Source organism: Crinia signifera, chromosome 7, assembly GCF_055691185.1.
Source record: "Crinia signifera chromosome 7, ASM5569118v1, whole genome shotgun sequence".
NCBI lineage: Eukaryota > Metazoa > Chordata > Amphibia > Anura > Myobatrachidae > Crinia > Crinia signifera.
The window spans coordinates 140595675-140618993 of NC_139223.1; the positions used below are offsets into that span (position 1 = coordinate 140595675).

Genomic DNA, 23319 nt, shown 5'->3' on the forward strand with positions numbered 1-23319 from the left:
CTCTCCAATTTATCACTCTCCAATTTATCACTTAGCTTGATACATCTTGCCCTTAAGGTGGCCATACACTACTGCGAGATATTGTTTCTGTGCAGGGTACATACTGCTTGCTTTATTCTTACACTGCCATTTAGATTTCAGTTAAAACATAGCTCACCCAAATCTAACTCTGTCTGCAGGTTACATCTGCCCCACCTGCAGTGCAGCGGGAATTTGTTCATCTCAAAAATTGCAGCCTTGTTGACATTTCTGAATCAGACCCTTAGCACAAGTATTTACGGCCAGCTATGGCTGATTTACGATCATCTCTGCCTCAAACACTCTGTTTGCAGTTGTATTAACATAGAAACAGAGAATTTGAGCCCATCTAATCTGCTTATACTGTACCTCTATAATATTTAAATCACTGCAACATTACTCCTGCTATTCTACTTGTTTCTTAAACCATAATAACTCTATACCACACCTTACAATGTAAACATAACTGTACTGTATTCTGTTTGCAACCAAGTTACTTTAACTGTACTACAATGTAGGCCTTACCTCCTCCAGTGTTCTCCCTGTACATTGTCAACCATTTTGTCATGCTTCCTCATCCTCCTCATCCTCCATTGTTCTCCCAGACAATAGCTTTCTCTGTCCCATGGTTTCTGTCTTCCTATTTTAACACATAATTACATACATACATACTGTACCTACTTTGCTGTGTGGGACAGAGGTGAATTTAGACCTCATGGGTCCCTAGGAAATATACTGGTTTGGGGCCCTTCCCCAAACAATCCATTGCACTATATTGTTTTCTGCTGATTGCAGCCAGCATCAATACAGCACCTTGGCTTCGCCACAGTCTACCGATACATGTTCAGCTGTGTCAATATTGGCATTGCATACAAATCTAAATAAGGATCTAGTAGGTCTATTGGAAATTGGCATATTTACAGTAAACTGACTGCCCACATACAGTGGAGGAAAGCATTTTGTGTTTCCACATAACATTTATCCTATCAAAGAACATCAAAAGACATTGGGAGTGTGGCCATGTCCATGTGATGTCATGTAGTAGACTCACAATGCTCCGCTGGGAACGTTTTGGATGGCCAGGATTTCTTAATGGGGCCCCTTGGGACCTGCTGGGCCCTAGGCATGTGCCTAGGTTGCCTTGTGGAAAATCCGCCTCTGGTGTGGGTCATAAACAATTGTATTCTTACGCAGACAGATCAAATGAAAGCACCAGCGGTTGATGTAGCAGGACCTTAGCATAGCCATAATTCAGCTAGCCAGTAGGGTTGGTTACAGTTGCCCGGAGGCAACATACATATTGGTGCCCCCCCCCCCCCACACACACACACACGCACACACAACCCTATATAACCTTATATAAAAAATATATTTATGTTAAGAAATATAGATGGATAGATAACACATATATATGTAAGAACTCAGCCACAGAAGCAATATCGTTGGCTTTTAAATAACTGATTTAAACTTGCAGGGGGAGTAGAGGTTCCCCCTTTGGAGCAGGAGCCCGGTGGCAGATGACTCCATTGCCTCCCAGAGTTCTGCCTCTGTGGCTACAACTTTAACTAACTCTCTGAGAGGCTGTTAAGGTGACAGCCTATCAGAACTAGCCTGTGGACAACCACCAATGAACAGGAGTAGTGCTCTCTGTAGGGGGAGGAATAACCACCATGTCATTTGACTATTGGATCTGCACAAGGCTGATATGTATTGGAGTCTCTATTTCCATTGGGGGAAATATCAGTGGTTTGTAGCCCTCCCTATGAGAGAGTGAAGCTCATTCTGTGAGGGCTGCCTGTTTCAATAGGTGCCTCTTTGTATGTTGTGTAGGAGAATGGCCATAAAGCACACTATTAGCTCCACCCACGGAAAAAACAAAATTGCTTAACTTGCCACAACACCCTTCTCTGACTTACATTTAAGGTGTATAGAAACCTAATAAAATAGAAACCTAATAAAATGATGAAAGCTGATCCCAGTCCCCCCCCTACATGTTTAAGAAAATAAATAAAATATGTAATTATATACTATATTTAAATAAGGCAGCATTAAAAACATCTCTATTTCGGATTCTATATTAGCATGATGTTCTCAGTAATTAAGTGGAATTAGCAAAATAACTTACTTGCACACAGTTAATGATTTGCTAAGTAACCATATACAACCTAACACAATATTTTCAGAACTGCTATTTAATCTACATAGATTCTGCGAATGGTGACATCCCAGTTTATCTGGGAATATTATGTAGAATATTCTTTTATCTGACAATGTGAACTGATCAGAGATGTCACGGTGAATAATTTAATGAGCCCACAAGGAGCTTTTTCAGATTCAGAGCAGTAAATGTGTTTACATTGCCAATGATGTATCCTGCTTCTGCCAGCCTAATAATTTGAGAATTTCGATTACAAGGGACTGAATGGATCATAACAGCATTTCTTAATAGTTATTCCGTTGGCCATCAATTTTAATTAAAGCCACTTTTACCGTATTAAATTGAAACTTTCATCTTACAAGCTTGGAAAATGTAAACCAATTATACTTCTTAGATGCAGTAAAGAGAGGATGGAGAATATGAAATTTAAAGAACACTATTACACCCAATAAATTATTTTCCCATTCACATCTGATACATTTACATTACATCAGACTGAGGTAGGCAGACCATGATCCTCTGACTGCTAAGTAACTTCACGTCTTTGAATGTTGTGGCATTCTGAGCAGTTGCACAAGGTGCACTAGAACAAACTGTACTTTCCAAGAGATCGTAGCGGGGTGTCAAAGTGGGTTTTACAGAGGGACATGTATCAGGGCAGTCACTGGCGTAACTATAGCACCGCAGCCCCCGCCACCGCGCTGTGCATATGGGGGCGCCGGGGGCTGCGGTGCTATAGTTACACCTCCCCCTCAATCCCCCGCAGGCTTACCTATTTCGCTGGTCCCGGCGGCTCCGTTCTTCTGCTGAGGACCACCACAAAATGGCCGCCCCCATATAGCACATAGTTCTCTGAAACTGTCTGCTGTATGGGGGCGGCCATTTTGTGGTGATCCTCAGCAGAAGAACGGAGCTGCCGGGACCAGCGCGAAAGGTAAGGCTGCGGGGGATTGGGGGAGTTTGAATGGGCGGCGGCGGGCGCCTCCCCCTAACAGCGGGGGGGCGCCCAAAACGTAGCTACGCCGCTGGGGGCAGTACGGATGGTGTATTGGTTATCATTACTGCCTCACAGCGCTGAGGTCATGGGTTCGATTCCCTCCATTGCCATAACTGTGCAGAGTTTGTATATCCTCCCCGTACTTGCGTGGGTTTCCTCCGGGTACTCCGGTTTCCTCCCACAATCCAAAAATATACTGGTAGGCTAATTGGCTCCCAACAAATTACCGCTAGAACATCTGTGTATGCATGTACATGTGGTAGGGAATATAGATTGTAAGCTTCCCTGGGGCAGGGACTGATGTGATTATCACATCCCAGACTCCCTCTGCGCATCACAGACGAGGACCATAAATCCTTTACTGTACTTCAATGTTTCCCCATGGCACCCAAGGCGTTTTGTGCTGCTCATTAGGAGAACCTTATTAATTACATTCTCTAATTCCTGTGGTGATTATTAATTTATAATATCTGTAAATTTCAAACTTTTTTACATTTTAATTATGTCAGATGAAGCAAATACAAATAAATTTGGTGATACAGGGTGGTGAGAAGTCTGAATAGCAATTGGACTGTGAGCAAGTTCAGAACCATTGTGACAGAACATTAGTTTATTTTTCACCACCTACTGTAAATTGAGTAATACTCATCTTCCACTGAATTCCTGGGTCAGACCCATGATTTGGAACACGATTTCAAACCAGGTCAGACCCATTTCAGCCACGGTGCCAATACAGGTTAGAGAATTCCTGGATTAGTGTTGCTCACACTGTACAGGTACCTTGTGCTGCTTTCCTGGCACAAGGAGATGATGTCATCTGCAAATGCCAGCACCCGTGTGCAGTGTGAATGGCTCTGATCTGGGGATGACCTGGACTGGTGCCACAGTGAAAAAGGGTTTGTCCTGGGTGTGACCTGGTTTGGAACTATGTTCCAAATCTTGGCTTAGACACTGTGCTTTAGTGGAAACAAGGTGGTACTCAATTTAAGTAGAAAAAACTTTGCATCTTTAGCATATCCAACTTTAGAGGGAAAAAAAGGTATAAGAGGAACGCTTATACCTCATACCTTATGAAGGCTTTAACCCTTTGAGTGCCAAGTGAATTTTTCAAAATTGGTGTGAAAAATTGCAAGCAAATATTTGTATTCATCATAATGACCTGTAATGTTTACATTATATAGGAAATATAATCTATTTTTACACAACACTTTGTATTTGAATTTATATGACAAATGTGAGTGACGCTGGCATTTTTAGACAATATTTTGCAGTACGGATGGTGTAATGGTTAGCATCACTGCCTCACAGCACTGAGGTCATGGGTTCCATTCCCATCATGGCTCTGTGTGGAGTTTGTATATTCTCCCCGTACTTGGAGAGTTTCCTCCGTGTACGCCGGTTTCCTCCCACAATCCAAACATATACTAGTAGCCAAATTGGCTCCCTAGAACCCTAGAATGTCTGTGTGTGCGCTATGTAAGAAACTGTTCATAAATAAATAAATTAATCTCTCACAGAGATGTTGGCATTTTTAGTGGATATTTTGCACATCGCTCACAGAGATGATGGTCCTCAAAGCTTTAAATAATGCCAAGGGGTCGAAAAGCCTTTCCCTGGAGAAAACCGTAGTTTTTGTTGGACGCTTCACCACTTAATAGTTACATAGACCCCTGAATGCTGTGTTCTATAAATCTGGGTTATTGAGATCATGTGTGAATATAATCTTAAATTTCACAGCACTGGGCACATTAAAGAGAACATTTTATAAAACTTTTAAAAAGGAAAAGCATCAGCTTCACACTTAATGAGTTCCCCTTGCGATGAGCTCACACAGCATTTTGCAGATGCAGTGACTTGCTGTTAAGGGTCAGTATGCTGACATTGGCTGTGCAGAGTTCAGTGGGAAAAAAGAGGCATCGCAATTACCACCAAGTGAGGAAAGCAAATCTAGCAGAGTCCTGGTGCCTGATACTAATGTGGTGGGAGTAGCTATCGCTGCTGCTTCCTTGGAGCTCTGTATGGTAATGCAGCAGGATACATCAATTATAAATAGACACCTCCTGCTGCAGTATTGATCCAACCTGCATACTAGGATCCAGGCATCTGATATGTCATTCACTATCGAGCAGCTTGCAGCACCCATTGAGATGTGTAATGGCCAGAAAATCTCTATGCAACCACAGAGATCCGGTTTTCATACACAGAGGCTGTGATCATCCCTTTCCTGCCCTCCACTTGGCAACAGACTGTCAATCGCTGACAGTCTGCTGCTGTCCTGTGGCTCAACTGCACATTAAGGCCCTTATTCTGGTTCATTTGCAAAAGCAAATTCCTTCACAAATGGACAAAACCATGTGCATTGCAGGTGGGGCAGATGTAACTTGTGCAGAGAGAGTTAGATTTGGGTGGGGTTTTACTTCAAACTGATATCTATATTGCAGTGTAAAAATAGAGCAGGCAGTATTTTCCCTGCACAGAAACAAAATAACCCACCTAAATGTAACTCTCCCTGTCTGCCCCACCTGCAGTGCACATGGTTTGTCCATTTGAGAAGGAATTTGCCTTTGTGAGTGAACCAGAATAAGGGCCTAAGTCCATACAGATGTTTGCTCCCTCAGCCTGCAAGTCAGTTGGGTTTACCAAGACATATTTGCCATGATTAGTGTGGCCCTGAATGTGCACATTATAAATAACCACCACAGTTTGCAAATGCACCGCAGCAGACAATTATACACATGATGAGGGGAGCACAAACTTGTACATTTAGATGGCCCGGCAGGCAAATCCAGGGGGGAAGTTGTATTTACTACAGTGCTGAGAACGTAACGTAATTTATTTTTACATAGATATATTTTTTGTAGAGTATAAAAACATAACAAAATCCTTAGGAAATTTTGCTCTAATACAAATCAATAAATTGCTAAAAAGATTGAAAAAAAAAAAAAACAATTGAAAATAATACTTTTAAGAATAATGGCCTTTACTCCTTTAAAAATATGCTCATTCAAACCTTGGCAAAAAATTGGGTAGTAGATTAAGATGTTTCAGGCTGGTAAGTATATATTAAGAATGAGCATCATGGGAGTTACTGTATGCTGAGTTGGAAGCATTTTGTGTCCAAAGAATTTGCTCTATAAAGCCATAAATAAAAATAGCCTATGCACATCCAAGTGCTGAGTTGCATCTGAAGATACTCACAGAATATGCATCTGGCTTATGTCAGGCATACTTATACCCACGTACATTTACACTCAACTAGGACATACACATAAAGTTTTTTTAAACATTTTAATAGTGAAAACAAATTTGCTATTAGGGTTTTATTTTTGTGCAATCAAACCTATGCAAGGCATGGATATAATCTTCATTCTCTTGTACAAATCAAATTAGCAAATACATGAAATAATATAATTAATGCATCATACTAACTACATTTATCAGCACCAGCAGCACTGACTACAGTCATCAACAGCAGCACTGACTACAGTCATCACCAGCAGCACTGACTACAGTCATCACAAGCAGCACTGACTACAGTCATCACAAGCAGCACTGACTACAGTCATCCCCAGCAGGACTGACTACAGTCATCACAAGCAGCACTGACTACAGTCATCACCAGCAGCTCTGACTACAGTCATCACAAGCAGCACTGACTACAGTCATCCCCAGCAGCACTGACTGCGGTCATCATCAGCAACACTGACTATGGTCATCACCAGCAGCACTGACTACGGTCATCAGCAGCACTAACTACAGTCATCACCAGCAGCACTGACTACAGGCATCAGCAGCGGCAGTGACTACGGTCATCAGCAGCGCCACTGACTACGGTCATCAGCAGCAATGACTACAGTCATCACCAGCAGCACTGACTGCAGTCATCACCAGCAGCACTGACTGCAGTCATCACCAGCAGAACTGACTACAGTCATCACAAGCAGCACTGACTACAGTCATCCCCAGCAGCACTGACTATGGTCATCATCAGCAGCACTGACTATGGCCATCACCAGCAGCACTGACTACGGTCATCAGCAGCACTAACTACGGTAATCACCAGCAGCACTGACTACGGGCATCAGCAGCAGCACTGGCTACAGTTATCACCAGCAGGACTGATTACAGTCATCACCAGCAGCACTGATTACAGTCATCACCAGTAGCACTGACTGCAGTCATCACCAGCAGCACTGACTACAGTCATAACCAGCAGCTCTGACTACAGTCATCACCAGCAACACTGATTACAGTCATCCCCAGCAGCACTGACTACAGACATCACCAGCAGCATTGACTACAATCATCATTAGCAGCACTGACTACAGTCATCACCAGCAGCACTGATTACTGTCATCACCGGCAGCACTGACTACAGTCATCAGCAACAGCACTGATTACAGTCATCACCGGCAGCACTGACTACAGTCATCAGCAACAGCACTGACTACAGTCATCACCGGCAGCACTGACTACAGTCATCAACAGCAGCACTGACTACAGTCATCACTGGCAACACTGACTACAGTCATCACCGGCAACACGGACTACAGTCATCACCAATAGCACTGACTACAGTCATCACCGGCAGCACTGACTACAGTCATCACCGGCAACACTGACTACAGTCATCACCAGCAGCACGGACTACAGTCATCACCAATAGCACTGACTGCAATCATCACCGGCAACATTGACTACAGTCATCACCGGCAGCACTGACTACGGTCATCAGCAGCACTGACTACAGTCATCACCAGCAGCACTGACTACAGTCATCACCAACAGCACTGACTACAGTCATCACTGGCAGCACTGACTACAGTCATCACTGGCAGCAGTGACTGCGGTCATCAGCAGAACTGACTATAGTCATCACCAGCAGCACTGACTACAGTCATCACCAACAGCACTGACTACAGTCATCACTGGCAGCACTGACTACAGTCATCACCAGCAGCACTGACTACAGTCATCACCAGCAGCACTGACTACAGTCATCACAAGCAGCACTGACTACAGTCATCACAAGCAGCACTGACTACAGTCATCCCCAGCAGTGACTGCGGTCATCAGCAGAACTGACTATGGTCATCACCAGCAGCACTGACTACAGTCATCACCAACAGCACTGACTACAGTCATCACTGGCAGCACTGACTACAGTCATCACCAGCAGCACTGACTACAGTCTTCACCAACAGCACTGACTACAGTCATCACTGGCAGCACTGACTACAGTCATCACCAGCAGCAATGACTACAGTCATCACTGGCAGCACTGACTACAGTCATCACCGGCAACACTGACTGCAATCATCACCGGCAACACTGACTACAGTCATCACCGGTGGCACTGACTACGGTCATCAGCAGCACTGACTACAGTCATCACCAACAGCACTGACTTCAGTCATCACCAGCAGCTCTAACTACAGTCATTACTGGCAGCACTGACTACAGTCATCACCAGCAGCACTGACAACAGTCATCACCAGCAGCACTGACTACAGTCATCACCAGGAGCACTGACTATTGACATCACCAGCAGCACTGACTACAGTCATGACCAGTAGCACTGACTACAGTCATCACCAACAGCATTGACTACAACTACATTCATCACCAGCAGCACTGACTACGGTCATCAGCAGCAGCACTGACTACAGTCATCATCAGCAGAACTGACTACAGTCATCACCAGCAGCACTGACTACAGTCATAACCAGCAGCACTGACTATGGTCATCATCATCAGCATTGACTACAGTCATCACCAGCAGCACTGACTACAGTCATCACTACCGGCACTGACTACAGTCGTCACCAGCAGCACTGACTACGGGCATCAGCAGCAGTACTGACTACAGTCATCACCAGCAGCACTGATTTCAGTCATCACCAGCAACTCTGACTACAGTCATCACCAACAGCACTGACTACAGTCACCCCCAGCAGCACTGACTATGGTCATCATCAGCAGCACTGACTACGGTCAGCAGCAGCACTGACTACATTCATCACCAGCAGCACTGACTACAGTCATCACCAGCAGCACTGACTACGGTCAGCAGCAGCACTGACTACATTCATCACCAGCAGCACTGACTACAGTCATCACCAGCAGCACTGACTATTGACATCACCAACAGCAATGATTATACTCTTTACCAACAGCAGTGACTATTACCAGCAGTGGCTCTTACCTCAGTGGAGGAGGGGGGTTACCAAAATGTGGATTGCCGATGCAAATTAATCCTGGCTGACTGTCCCCTGCACATGCGCAGCAGCTTCTTGCATGCTGTGCATGCGCTGTCCCAAGCCCTTATGGACTGCTTTTGCAGCAGCCTCCGGAGGCATATTCAGGCTCCCATGTACGACACATGCGCAGAATCATCCGTGGTAATGCACATGCACAGAACCCGTTTTTGGGGCTGCCCTGCAGCTGCACATAGAGAGGCATCCCTCCCAATGGGACTGCCTTGAGTGATTGGCAGGTCAGACTTCCAATAGGAATTCATTGCCAGTCACAGTGAAGCCAGAGCAGTCTAACAGACTGCAGCTGGATTTACTTATGTAGAGAACAGTGGCGGATTTTACCTGGGGGGCTGCAGCCCTGCAGGCCAGAGGTAAAAACTGCAACTGACTATTACCATCAACAGCATCACTGAAACTAGTCAGCATTATCATCTGACTATAGCCATCACCAGCAGCACTGACTATAGTCATCATCCACATCACGTCAGTGATGACTATAGTCAGTGTTGCTGGTGATGATTATATAGTCAATACTGATGATGATAACTATTGATGGTGTTGCTGCTGATAAGTATCACTATCACTATTATCGTAAGCCCTTTAGGTAGAAACAACCCATAGGCATTGGAGAACATGGCTGTTATTTTAATGTAATGTTTACGAAAGTAATGAAGATGTTTTACATGACAATACAAGGGAAAGCAGAATAATTAAGCCACTGACCTTCCTTTTTTGTCCCCGCTTCCATCACACTTTGTGCACAAAACACTTTTCGGGTCTGAACTCCACCACCACACTGTGCCATTTCCTCTGCCCAGGGCACGGTACCCTGCTCAGTTAGTAGAGACACCTGGCACTCTGTCCACTCAGAGGTCTTCCAGGAGAAGCTTGTAAAGAAAACATGTCATGTTAACTACAACTAAACATGCTCCAGCAGTTTCATTTATTTAAAGAGCAGATATGAAACTTAAAATGTATGATCGGTGCCACAGATTAACCCCTTCACTGCTAATGTATCCCTTAATCCCTTCACTGCTAATATGATCCCCAAACCCAGCATATTTCGGCATTTTCAGTCTGATCGCTCTCTGGCTTCAATATAAGTAATATCAGGTGCTTCACTGGAGGAAACTTGGTCACATTTTTCATATGTCTACAGTAATAACTAGCGAGTTGTGCAGACATTTGCAATAGATTGTGAGATTGCCAAGCCTTTCTAATGCAACCAACAATGTAAATGGGCACTAGCATACAAATATGCCCCTAATACTTTACAGATTATTTTCTGAGGTATCTATTAAGTAAATTTTGCAGGATATAACCCGAAAACAGGGTACATGCAAATATCAGGCATCTCAAAATATAATTATATATATATATATATATATATATATACGCAGTACAGCAGCTCACCAACAAGCAGGGGCGTCACTCGGAGACTTCAAAAAGTGATTTCTTTATTCAGCAAAGCATGAACAATCCAACAATTGTTTCGAGCCTACAAGCTCGTCCTCAGGGATAGCACACAAGTGTACAATGAAGGGTATATATACCTATAGTGGCTCCTCCTCCACCATTAATCATACAAAACAAGCATAAAACAATCTCACCTGTGCATAAAGATGCGCCAGCTCGTCCACTCTCCCTGTCAGCAACGCGTGCATGCCGCGGCGTGTGACGTCATCAGCCTCCGCCCTTGTTAGGGGCGCTGCTAGGCAACGTCTCACACGTCGCAACTACACACAGCGTGCCAGCGTAGGGTTCAGTGCGCGTCATAGCGTATGACGTCACCCGCACACCACCTTCTATGAAGAGGTTGCTAGGCAACTAACAAGACGCCACTACGCCTCACCGTCCCCATGATGGAGAGGACAAACTGGTACATAAAATCTAAGTAAAGTGCAAGTGCATAAATAAAGTGCATTGTGGACACATCTAAAATATGATTAAAAGAACATACAACGAGCATATGATACACAGATATAAACAAACATATTTAATCAAATTTCATAATTATAAGCATACCTATTTCCCTATTGTATGCCGTCTCTTAATACCCTTCACTGAAATATTAAACTTAGACATATCAACAAAGTGCTATTGGTTATTGGGTATTTCTGTAGCAAGCTCACGTTTTACTGTGATAAATTCATATAATGATTATATAAAACAACTTAACCCTGTATGCTCGTTCAACCCCTTAGGAGCAAGTGCATCAAGTTTGTAAATCCATCTGCATTCTGCTTGTAACAGACGTTTCCCCCGGTTGCCACCTCTAATCGACACAGGTATGTGATCAACAATTTTAGATCGTATACTTGCGACACTATGCCCCATTCGAACACAGTGCCTTGCCACTGGTTGATCACTAGTACCTTGTCGAATAGCAGCTCTGATGGCTGTACGATGATTAGCCATCCTCTCTTTAAACTGGGTCTCTGTCTTGCCCACGTAGACTAATCCACATGGACAAGACAGGACATATACAACAAACTTGGAAGTACACGTGACTGGGAACGTCTGTTACAAGCAGAATGCAGATGGATTTACAAACTTGATGCACTTGCTCCCAAGGGGTTGAACGAGCATACAGGGTTAAGTTGTTTTATATAATCATTATATGAATTTATCACAGTAAAACGTGAGCTTGCTACAGAAATACCCAATAACCAATAGCACTTTGTTGATATGTCTAAGTTTAATATTTCAGTGAAGGGTATTAAGAGACGGCATACAATAGGGAAATAGGTATGCTTATAATTATGAAATTTGATTAAATATGTTTGTTTATATCTGTGTATCATATGCTCGTTGTATGTTCTTTTAATCATATTTTAGATGTGTCCACAATGCACTTTATTTATGCACTTGCACTTTACTTAGATTTTATGTACCAGTTTGTCCTCTCCATCATGGGGACGGTGAGGCGTAGTGGCGTCTTGTTAGTTGCCTAGCAACCCCTTCATAAAAGGTGGTGTGCGGGTGACGTCATACGCTATGACGCGCACTGAACCCTACGCTGGCACGCTGTGTGTAGTTGCGACGTGTGAGACGTTGCCTAGCAGCGCCCCTAACAAGGGCGGAGGCTGATGATGTCACACGCCGCGGCATGCACGCGTTGCTGACAGGGAGAGTGGATGAGCTGGCGCATCTTTATGCACAGGTGAGATTGTTTTATGCTTGTTTTGTATGATTAATGGTGGAGGAGGAGCCACTATAGGTATATATACCCTTCATTGTACACTTGTGTGCTATCCCTGAGGACGAGCTTGTAGGCTCGAAACAATTGTTGGATTGTTCATGCTTTGCTGAATAAAGAAATCACTTTTTGAAGTCTCCGAGTGACGCCCCTGCTTGTTGGTGAGCTGCTGTACTGCGTATTTGGGGTATCCCCCCTGGGAAGGCACCGGAGCGAGTACCGAATCACAGTGGGAGTGCCGGATCTATCTGGATATATATATATATATATATATATATACACAGTATACACACACACACACACACACACACATCTGAGCACCAGAGCACACTCACTGAAGGTGAGAACCGCCTTTTAATTAACTCCAGAATCTGTACTGAGTTTACTTTTTTATTGCAATTTCTGAGCTTTTGCAGTTGGATCCACCAGGGATCGAACCCAGGTCCAGGGTGAATTACACATCGGTACTTCCCCAGACTGACTGGAGTAGTCTTCTCCTTCATAACCTTATACCGGTACTGCTATTAAAGAGAAACCTTATCCACCAACTTAACATCAGATTACAAATGTATTAGCAGCATAATCAAGAGGAAGGCCTCGTATATACTGTAATATGAATTTGATTGTTTGGCACTCTGGACGATAGCAGATATGGCCAGGGTGCCCTTCTCATAAATAAATAAAAGATCTGACATCCAATTCCCAGATCTGACCCCCAGAACAAACGGACACTAGGCGGCACACCTCGGACTTCAGTTTATATTACATGTGCAGTACATAAGATACCATCCCAGATGTCAATGAGCCGTTTCAAGGCATAAATCCCTTTTTCATCAGGACATGTGGCAAAGTGCAATACAAAAGCAGTGTAGGTCCAAGGTGCAGAAAAAAAGCACCGATTTTTTAAGTAACCTAGGAGAGCAGCAGCCTTTTCTGTCCTCCTTGGCAGTAATTTATACTACAAAACTGGCACAAACTTTAATAAAGTTCCAGTAATATGATAAGACACTAATCTATAAACTTTTCTAACTGGTACAGCCCTGAAGCCATTATAGACAATAACCCAAATTACGGTATCCCTTAATATTAACCTACTGTAGAAAACCTGGATTCAGCTGAAACCTAGTATGCAGACTGCGAGCAGGGCTGCCGCTAAGAATTTTGGGGCCCGGGACTGATGTTTAGTCTGGGCAACCCCTCACTTACGTCCGGCTCCGGTTCCCAACCCCCTTCCGCTGGGCTGCCTCCTGCTCTGCTCAGTGCAATGCGGCTGACCTAAGCCCTGCTCCCTCCTGGAGTGCAGGCTTCTTTGCCTCCAGACAACGTCGACCAATTGGAGTGTGGCACGGTTGGTGAGCCAATCAGAGCACGCGTACTGTTAACCAATCAGAGCGGCTGCCGGTCTGCGAGCTCTGGTTAGCTTCCGGCATCCAGAGGTGAAGAAGTCTTCGAGACTCTGCAGGGCTTCTTTGAGTACACTGAAAGCAGAGGCAGCACCGCAGAGGCAGTGGAGGGAAGTGCGGTGGGCAAAATGAGTTGCCCGGCCCTTCCCTCTCTCTCTCTCTCCGAGAGGCCGAGGACACCTGTACCCACAGCACCCCCCTAATGGCAGCCCTGACTGCGAGAACTATGTAACCATCACCTCACCTCTGACTAACCCTTCAATATTTTGGAGCATGGTATCTACGTTTATTTTCCTAGTTCCTATTGTTTCTATTCTTCCAATCCCGACTCCTTACAAAGAACACATTGGAATCCCTCTCTTTCCCTGATGCTCACAATTATGTTTCAAGTACCTATTTACCTCATTCATTTTATATGACTGTTCCGAGACTCTGTGTACATGTCGTCTTCTTCTACTAATGCAGATTCATTCCAATACAGTGCAGAGAGCGTTGACAATTTATAAATAAACATAATAAAAATAATAATTCCCCCAAAGAGATGATTATATGATCATAGGCGACAGGCAGTAGTAGCACATTAGTTCCCTCTAATGACTGATGTCTTACTCACTTTCAGTCAGTAAAATGCAGGTGGATCTACCCGGGGAGATACCGCAGCGCAGGAATTAATATTTTAGCAGCAGTGTTTGTTTGTTTTCTATAGGAAATAACTTACACAGATTTTTAGGATAAAGAAACATTAATACAAACATATAATTACTGTATTGCCAGAGAGTGTTCCATTTAGCAAACCTGCGGGCTTCCCGAGCCCGAACAGCAGGGTGTCATTAAGTGAGGAAACAGCTCAATCTGATGATCTGGTAATGACTGTAATTTAAAGCAAATGTACTAATGCTGAGGGCACTACCACACTCCATTACTTTTTTGTGGTGTACAGTATTTTCTTTACTTGCAGCAGACTTTTCCAGAGCAGTTCCTAAAATGTGATATACAGTACTGTAAAGAAGGTGCTTAGCACAAGGTTCTGAAAGGCATGCAGCCTATTAACAGTAAGATTAAGTCGGTTATTCAATCCTGGCCGATATTTCCGATAGTCAGAATTATCGGCCAGTACCTATTCAATCCCAGCCATTTTTGTCCGGGACTCGCCACTGCAGATCCAACTTGTTTAAAAGTCAGATCTACATTGTCGGAAAAGGCTGCTAAATTGTCAAATTAGTATTCGTTTCCAATCAAAGAGACACGTATTCGCCGATCCATGTCTTTTCTGACTTTCAGAAAGTGGGAAAATATAAATTAGACCTATTCATGTCAAAAAGGCCGATATTTCTGAAGTTTAGAAATATTGGCCAGTATTGAGTACCCTCCAATATCTGGATGTATAATAGGATTTCTGAGTGTATTCAGGTACTAGTTTGACAAATTTGACAAATAATGATTTGGGAGTAAATTTACTAAAAAATTAACTTTGTGTTATATCTTGTGGGTCTCATTGCAGGGTCTGAGATCTTGTGGCCTTATCACATTGCAGGGTCTGAGATCCTGTGGCCTTAGCACATTGCAGGAATAAAAACAGGTCTTAGAAACATAATTTTAGTTGTTTTTATAAATTATTAAAAAATCCAGATAAAAAAAATCCAAAACACTTGAGGTTTTGCTAAAACCAAAACATGTCAATGTTTTAGAACCAAAACCAAAACACAGAGTTCTTTTCACATCTCTAATGAAAGAGCATCATCAGTTTAATCTCGCTATAAACAGGCTATAGGCGCGTCAAGGGATCTGTGTACTGTATTTTAGCCTGCTTGCCCTAGATGGAACTGCCATTGGTATAGCAGGTGCAGTGCACTGGGGCCCCTGATGACTAAGGAGCCCAATGCTGCCCGTGTCACCCACTGATTTTCCCTGACACACCCTGCCTCTCCCTGTCACCCTCTGCCTCTCATTGTTGCATATTGTGAACTTGGGTTGGAGTGGAGGAGGGTTGCCCAAATTACACTTTTGCACTTGAGCTCACAATCCACATGTTGCACCACTGCTGCTTGCTGATATATTTTGAGGTTTTGGTGGTCCCTGGCCAAGCAATCATTGATGTCGTATGCGTCACCTGCCATACGCCATGCAAACTGTTAGTGCAGGATTATATGCATTTGCATATGCATTCGCATATTTTGCCCATTCTCACTTGTTATTGCATATTTTACCTAAAATCTAGTGATGGTGCTTATTTTAGGACCCACCCCCTTTCCACCCATGAATCACAGCACTGATTTGCCCTCCTGCTGGCCAGGTAGTGGTAGAGTGTGCAGGCCGGGCCAATATGTGCTCAGTGCAGGGCCGGACTGGCCATCTGGCACTTCTGGCAAATGCCAGAAGGGCCGATGGCCTTGTGGGCCAGTTTTGTGCTAAGGGCAGCACGGTCATTACAGACTACAGATTACAGATTGACGTCATGACGCCGCAGCGTCATGATGCGCCAGTGTCAGAGAGCCACGCCAGCGGGGGTAGCTGAGCCTGAGGTGCCGGCCGCGGGTGTCAGAAAATGAAAGGTCCCATGGAGGAGGCAGAGAGAGCCGTGCTCCCCGCTCTGCATCCTCTCTCTCATTTCTGCTGTCCTGCCGGTCTGCGCTGCCTGTCACAGTGTGTGTATGACCTGCAGCAGCACCAGAAGCCTTACACACAGAGCTGATCTGTACCTCCCAAGTGTCCGCACAGGCTGGCTGTAATAGCTGCGTCTGCCTGCTGCTTGATGGATTTCTCTGCTGCACGGAAGTTTTCACACTGCACACCGATTACAAGCCCGGCCCTCCCCCTCTACAAGATGCTGCTGCTTAGAAAGATTTAACCCTCTGCCATCCTGGTTTTTACAGTAAGCTTCAAAAGTGTGTTTAATTTTTGTATGTATATGTGTGTGTGTGTGTGTGGGGGGGGGGGGGGGTAATGGGAATAATGTATTGTGTCATATTTTGTAGTGGGCATTACAGTTTGTGCCACAGTGTGTAACGGGCATTATGGTGGGTGCCATGATGTGTAGTGGGCATTATGATGTGTGCCAATGTCGAAATGTGTAATGGGCATAATGTATTGTGTCATAGTTTGTAATAGGCATTACAGTGTGTTCCACCATGTGTAATGGGAATAACTGTGTGTGCCACCATGTGTAATGGGCATTACGGTGTGATGTATAGTATGTAATGGGCATTACGGTGTGCTGTATAGTATGTAATGGGCATTATGGTGTGTTCCATAATGTGTAATGCCTCCTTTTTGTGATGCCACGCCTCCTCTCCATGAGGTCACGCTCCTTTTCGCCGCGCGGCTTCGCCGCGCAAGGGTCATGTCTGCTTCAGGTGGGCCTGTGTGCTGAAAAATGCCAGGGCCGATTTCTGATCCCAGTCCGGCCCTGGCTCAGTGTGGGGGACATTGCTGTAGGCTGCCAATCTATTTTAATAATAGTCAGTCGGGGCGGGTTATGCCACAAAGCTTCTGAACCTTTGCCTGCCCCTGGCCTGGGACTTTGCGCCAAGAGAGAGACTTCTGCAGCAGAGCAGGTGGGCGGAAGGATTGTGACATCACGCGGCGCGAAGGAAACTCCGGGTCACAGTGAGTATGCGGCGCAGGGAGAAAGCCTTCCACTGCGCCACTTTCACATGCTATGCTGACATTTGATCCATCTGCGCTGGAGATGAGGGTCTGTGTAGTTGATAACAGAAGAGCCTAGGACGCTGCATTATGCTGTATCAGCCTGGAAGAAAAAAAATCCTGTGTACAGCACTAAACATCTGCAGGTGCTGTGGGCCTATTTTTGAGGTTTATTTGCAACTAATAGGATCCTGATTTTTAAATAAATAAGTTAAAAATGACTTTTTTTTCATTATTTAATGTAGCATATTTTAACACTTTTCATGCATAATTTAAGTATTTTTCATGCATATTTGCATGCATATTTCAAGCTTTTTATATTGCATATAATCCTGTATCTAATGATAAAGATTGACAAGAGGTTTTTTTTAAAAGACAGAAGGCATGCTACACAGAGAAAACCAGATCTAAGCTGACTTGGTAACATCTTAGCAAAAAATAAGTAAATTCCTATAAATATTATATTGTTATATTATGTCTACATTGGAAGAATGCAGAGAAAATATATATAAAATAACATTAGAGTGCTTTTCAGTTCTAATCGGATTTCTCTCTCTGCCCCCTATAACTAAACACACAATAAACTTGAACAATATGTTCAATTTTTCAAACAACAACTTTTCATTTCTAATCGATAAGTACATTAGCTTCATATTCTCTCTAAACCTCTCCATAAATACGTCCTCTAGAAAAAAAGAAACAATGTTTGCTAAGTTTAATGGAACAAAGAAAATGCATTTCTAGGCACTTATAGTACATTAGACTAAAGCGGGGGAACCATCTGATATTATTTTCTTAGGAAAGGGGAGTAAAAAATACCTTCAAATTGTGTTTGCACACTGAAAATGTATTGCACAGCTAAAATGTATTTCATATATTAGAACACTCTACAGAAAGTTGTAAAACTGGAAATATAATTGGTGCATTATAATGTGTTAAGGCCCATACACACTGGGCGACTGTGAGCTGAAAGCCGTTCAAAACAACAAGTTTGAGCGGCTTTCAGCTCAAAGCCGCCCAGTGTGTATGCCCCGGCGATGAGCGGTGAGCAGTGATGCACGCTCCTGCATCATCACCGGCAAAACTGTTAATCTGTTGGTATTACCAGCAGATGAGTGGCTTTGAAGACGGCTTTGAATAGCGCTGCGTTATGCAAAGCCGCCCTCTCCCCGCTGCTGGCACCGGGCAGGGAGAAAGCCGCTCAGTGTTTATGCACTGAGCGGCTTCCCCCCCCCAGCGATGATAGCGATCATTGCTGTCCAGAAATGCTGGGCATAGTCGTGCAGTGTGTGTGGAGCTTTAGAGATACTGGAGAATTTTGGACACAGTTTCTGTCTCTATCACTGACTACACATAAGGGATGATTAGACCAGCTCGCTAGGGTGCCTGTGTTTGGAGCCTAGCGAGTAGGTTAACGCCGCCCCTCTGAACCCACGCCCAGGAATTTCCAAAAAGCTGCTGATTGGTCCCTCCTGGGCTCTGGCAGCTAGTGTCATCATCAGTAAAGGGCTTTCCCTATTCAGTGGAAACGGTGCAGTGGAAACGGGGACATTGGTGACTCGACAAAATCTCGGGTAAAAAATTGTGTCTGATCAGGGATTTTGTTGGAATAAATGGTTTAATTTGTAAACCTGCTATTAGTATCCCTGAAAGTGTAACTTCTGTCTGGTCTTTAAACCTCAGCATCTCTAGCCCTATTTCTCACACCCAGGATCTGAGGAACAGGCTTTCTTCATGATGGAACTCTCTCTTCCAGTTGTCCCCAAAAATCCTCATGTTCTCCCCAGGGCCTGATTTAAGTTTCCCCTAGGCTAACACACATGTGGCTCGCCTTGTAATACTGCTAAGCACACGTGTATGGGCACTCAGGGACTCACCATTTATACTGCCCACGTGCATCTAACGAAGATTAAACAACTGGCATGTAGGATCTAATGTGTGTGGCATGCCACAGGATAGGCAATAGCTAACAAGCATGTAATATATTTGGCCTTAAGTATATTACATGGCTGTCACCCGCAACGGTGATGAAATGTATGGTGTTTTCTGACGCAATAATATTCTGTCAAATCCTTTTCCTGATGTAAAACATTTCTGAATGATAGAACAATGGCTGCAGTTCAAAGCTAATAATATACTAATATATATGGTGACATTCTGTGAGGCCAAGGCTGCAGATTAGGCTTCTAAATCGATAGCGAGAATTCAATGCAGTAATTCCATGCAAGGCTATCAAGGTTATTTATTGACCAAGATACCTATAGACCAACTATTGTATTATTAACCCCTTGAGTGGTGGATTTTGCTGGGGAAGGAAAAACCTACCAGGGCAGGTTTGCCCTGCCCCAGCAAAACCCACCACAGAAAGTTGGAAGCCCCCCTCACCTCCGCTCCGGCGTTAATACACCGGATCTTCCCTGCTGCCGCTGTCCCCGCTGCCTAAGCCGCCTGTTAGTTTCAGCAGTGACGTCGGCGGCAGGCTGGGGGATGTTCGCAGCGGCTCGGGAGGACTCGGGTGCCTGAGCGCTCCCGAGTCCCCCCGATCCGCGCCGACCATACCCGAGCATGCCCCCGACGTCACAGTAAAATGAGTGATGGCTGGCGGGCGGGTCAGGGGAGCTCCGGCGACGTACCGAATCCGATCGCCAGAGCAAAGGTGACGGGGGGACTGGAAAGGTTGGGCCGGGGGGCTCTAGAGGTGCTGCGCCAGTGGTGCACATCTGGACACCACTGGCACACACCTATTCTATATTAGTGGTATGCCCGGAAATTTTACCACCCAAGGGGTTAAAGAACTATAATCTATACATATATTAACTGTACTACAGAAAATGTTTATATTTTAATGTATCTACCCAGTTTGTTTAATCACTGTTGTTTCCAATTGTAAATCGCAACAGAATATGTTGCGCTCTATAAGAAACGTAAATAAATAAATATATTCATTACTGAATATACCATAACAAAATAAAAAAAAACATCTTAAAAGTTGCATGGCATAGCAAACCTGGCTATAGGACTATAAGTGAGCATTGAGTGATAGATTTCAGGAAATGTAAGGCAGTGTCTATGATACACAGGGGTGTAACTAGATATTAGTAGGCCCCATAACAAAAGTTGGTAAGGGCCCTTATGTACCAATTAAATGAATATACTGTACAACATATTATTTACACAGGGAAGATGGCCTCCCCTTAGCTCTGGGCCCCCTAGCAGCTGCACCCCTTGCCCCTATAGTAGTCATGCCCTTGATAATACAGATGTTTATAAATACAGTATCACATTTAGCTGTTTATAGCATTCTTGCTGCTATATCCAGCACACAGTCCCCTTATGTTTGCAGTGAGCGTTATATTTGTTGCTAGGTACAGTAATCTGTGATTTATATGTGTTAAAGTGTTTTTGCACACTAAGGAAAAATGTACTATATGCTGCTTGCAGGCAGCACAGCGTAAAATAGGGACAGCTAGGGGTGAGAACAATTATTTTACTTTGTGCTGCCTGCAATCAGTCAAAACTTTTTTCTTTTTATTAAGCTTGATGTGCTGAAACCCTTCTAACCTGCGCTGCCATCTGCTAGACACATATTACTATGCCTAGTCTAGTTAGAAATTGCAGTTGTTTGTGCAGATTGTCCTTCTCACATCCCCTAGAGAATTAAGGCAGAGGACCAATCATAAGCCTCAATTAAGAGATTATGGCTTGTGATTGGTCCTCTACTTACACAATCAGTAAGCCACTATATGGAAATGGCAAACTGAATTTATGTGCATGGTTTGTATTAAAGATTAAAGATCATGAATCAACCAAAAGTATTATGAATACTAATAATAATAATTTTAGCTAGTGTGCAAAATTGTCTAATTAATTGGGTAATTAGGTTGTCAGTGTAGCTTTAAAGCAGTTTCTATGTAAAGTCCATAAACCAACCTAGATAGTTAGCAGTGGCAGAACTTGTGGATGGTGAGCCCAGGTGCAAAAATATAATTTGGGCCCCCCTCCTTCACCCTAACCTAAGTTCACAATATTCAACATGGCAATGGGTAACAGGGAGAGGCAGGAGGAGGCAGAGTGTGACAGTAGAAAACAGTGGATGACTATATCTTTAGATTAAAAACAAACATTATCCTGAAGAGGGCTTTACAATAACAATAAGAGGAAACTACATGTAATACATATTTTGACCTTTCTATGATAATGATAGGTCATATACCTGAGGCATGGTGGCTCACGTCCTCCAGTATTACACGCTTCCATTTCTTCCAGTACTGGACATGGTCTTCCTCCACCAATCACAATGTGTTTAACATCCCTCCTCCTGCTGCGTAATCCAAGAACTGTCCCTCCGGGTTGACAGGTCTTAGAACACAGACTCCACTCAGACCACTCCGATACTTCACAGTCTTTTGGCATTATACAACATTGGTAATGTAGAGGCATGTTGTCCTGGGTGCAGATGCTAAGACAACAGACAGCCGCAGTTAATTTATATACCTCCTGTTTTTATTACATTATAACTGGTCAGATATTTATCCATTTGACTGATGAAATGAAATAACTTTTGAAACAATGTATCTCATCTTCGATAGTCTATTAGATCTCCATTTGATTTCAGTAAAATAGTGTAGTCTGGTTATGCATTGCATGGGAGGGTAGACCCTCACATCAGTACCAGGCTTCCCAACATTCCACAGTTTTATGAAATTCAGATCATTTTCTTATTAAAACTTTTTTCCAGTTTGCAATAGACGGGGATTAAATACAGTAGTTTACTATTTGTAAAGGAGAAAACCAAGGATGATGCAAAGTTGAGGGTTTTAAAAAAGATATTCCCCTACTTATCTCTATTCACATCAGGGATGGAGCAAGTCAATACTTACAAGAACTGATCATGAAGAAGCATTCTAAGGGAGCAATGTATCACATCTTTGGGATACATAAATTAGAGAAGTTACTCATAGTTACCATCAGCTTCTAACTATCATGAGATAAATTATAGAACTGAATGGTCATACATTTACTTTTAGTGAGCAGATATAGCAGCCCATAGCAACCAAGCAGATTCTACTTCTTTTTTATTTAGCACCTTCTAAAAGTCAATAGATAGAATCTGATTGGTTGTTATGGGCAACATCCCATCTTCAGTAGAACTCCTATCTTAATAAATTAACCCCTTAGTAGGCAGCGGAGTCAGCTCAACCGCTGCAGTCTTCATCAGTCTTGCGTGCTGTGAGTGCTACCTTTCATCAGCAGCAGAGAAACAGATTTCAACAAGTTAGCTATTCTTGACTTGGAGGTTGGGAACAAGTGTTTTTTTTTTATTAACTAATATGGCTATCTAGTCAATTAAACAAGTGTTATTGAAGGTCCTTTTAAAGTATATATATATATATATATATATATATATATATATATATATATATATATATAAATGACCTAATTTAGCTCAGTTCATTAGGGCTGAAAATAAATGATGAAAAACAGAGCTATAGCCTTTTCACTTGGAAAATAAACCTGCAGTTAGGAATACTTTAAAGTGCCGGTCATGTCTTTATAGCTCATTTTAGCAGAAGGACAAGAGAAAGAGAAGGAATCACCGACCATCAGAAATATCAATTATAGTATATGGGCACATAAGCTTT

General features: G+C 43.4%; 1 protein-coding gene across 1 annotated transcript in view; it reads right to left on the reverse strand.

The window, feature by feature from the left end:
* THSD7B (thrombospondin type 1 domain containing 7B) overlaps window positions 1-23319 on the reverse strand; it is a 443716-nt gene that overhangs the window by 241965 nt on the left and 178432 nt on the right. The window contains exons 4-5 of the mRNA XM_083153878.1: window positions 21891-22136; window positions 10154-10317 (exon numbers count right to left, since the gene is read on the reverse strand). Coding sequence (XP_083010004.1) covers window positions 10154-10317; window positions 21891-22136 — 410 coding nt within the window. The remainder of the gene's footprint in view (window positions 1-10153; window positions 10318-21890; window positions 22137-23319) is intronic.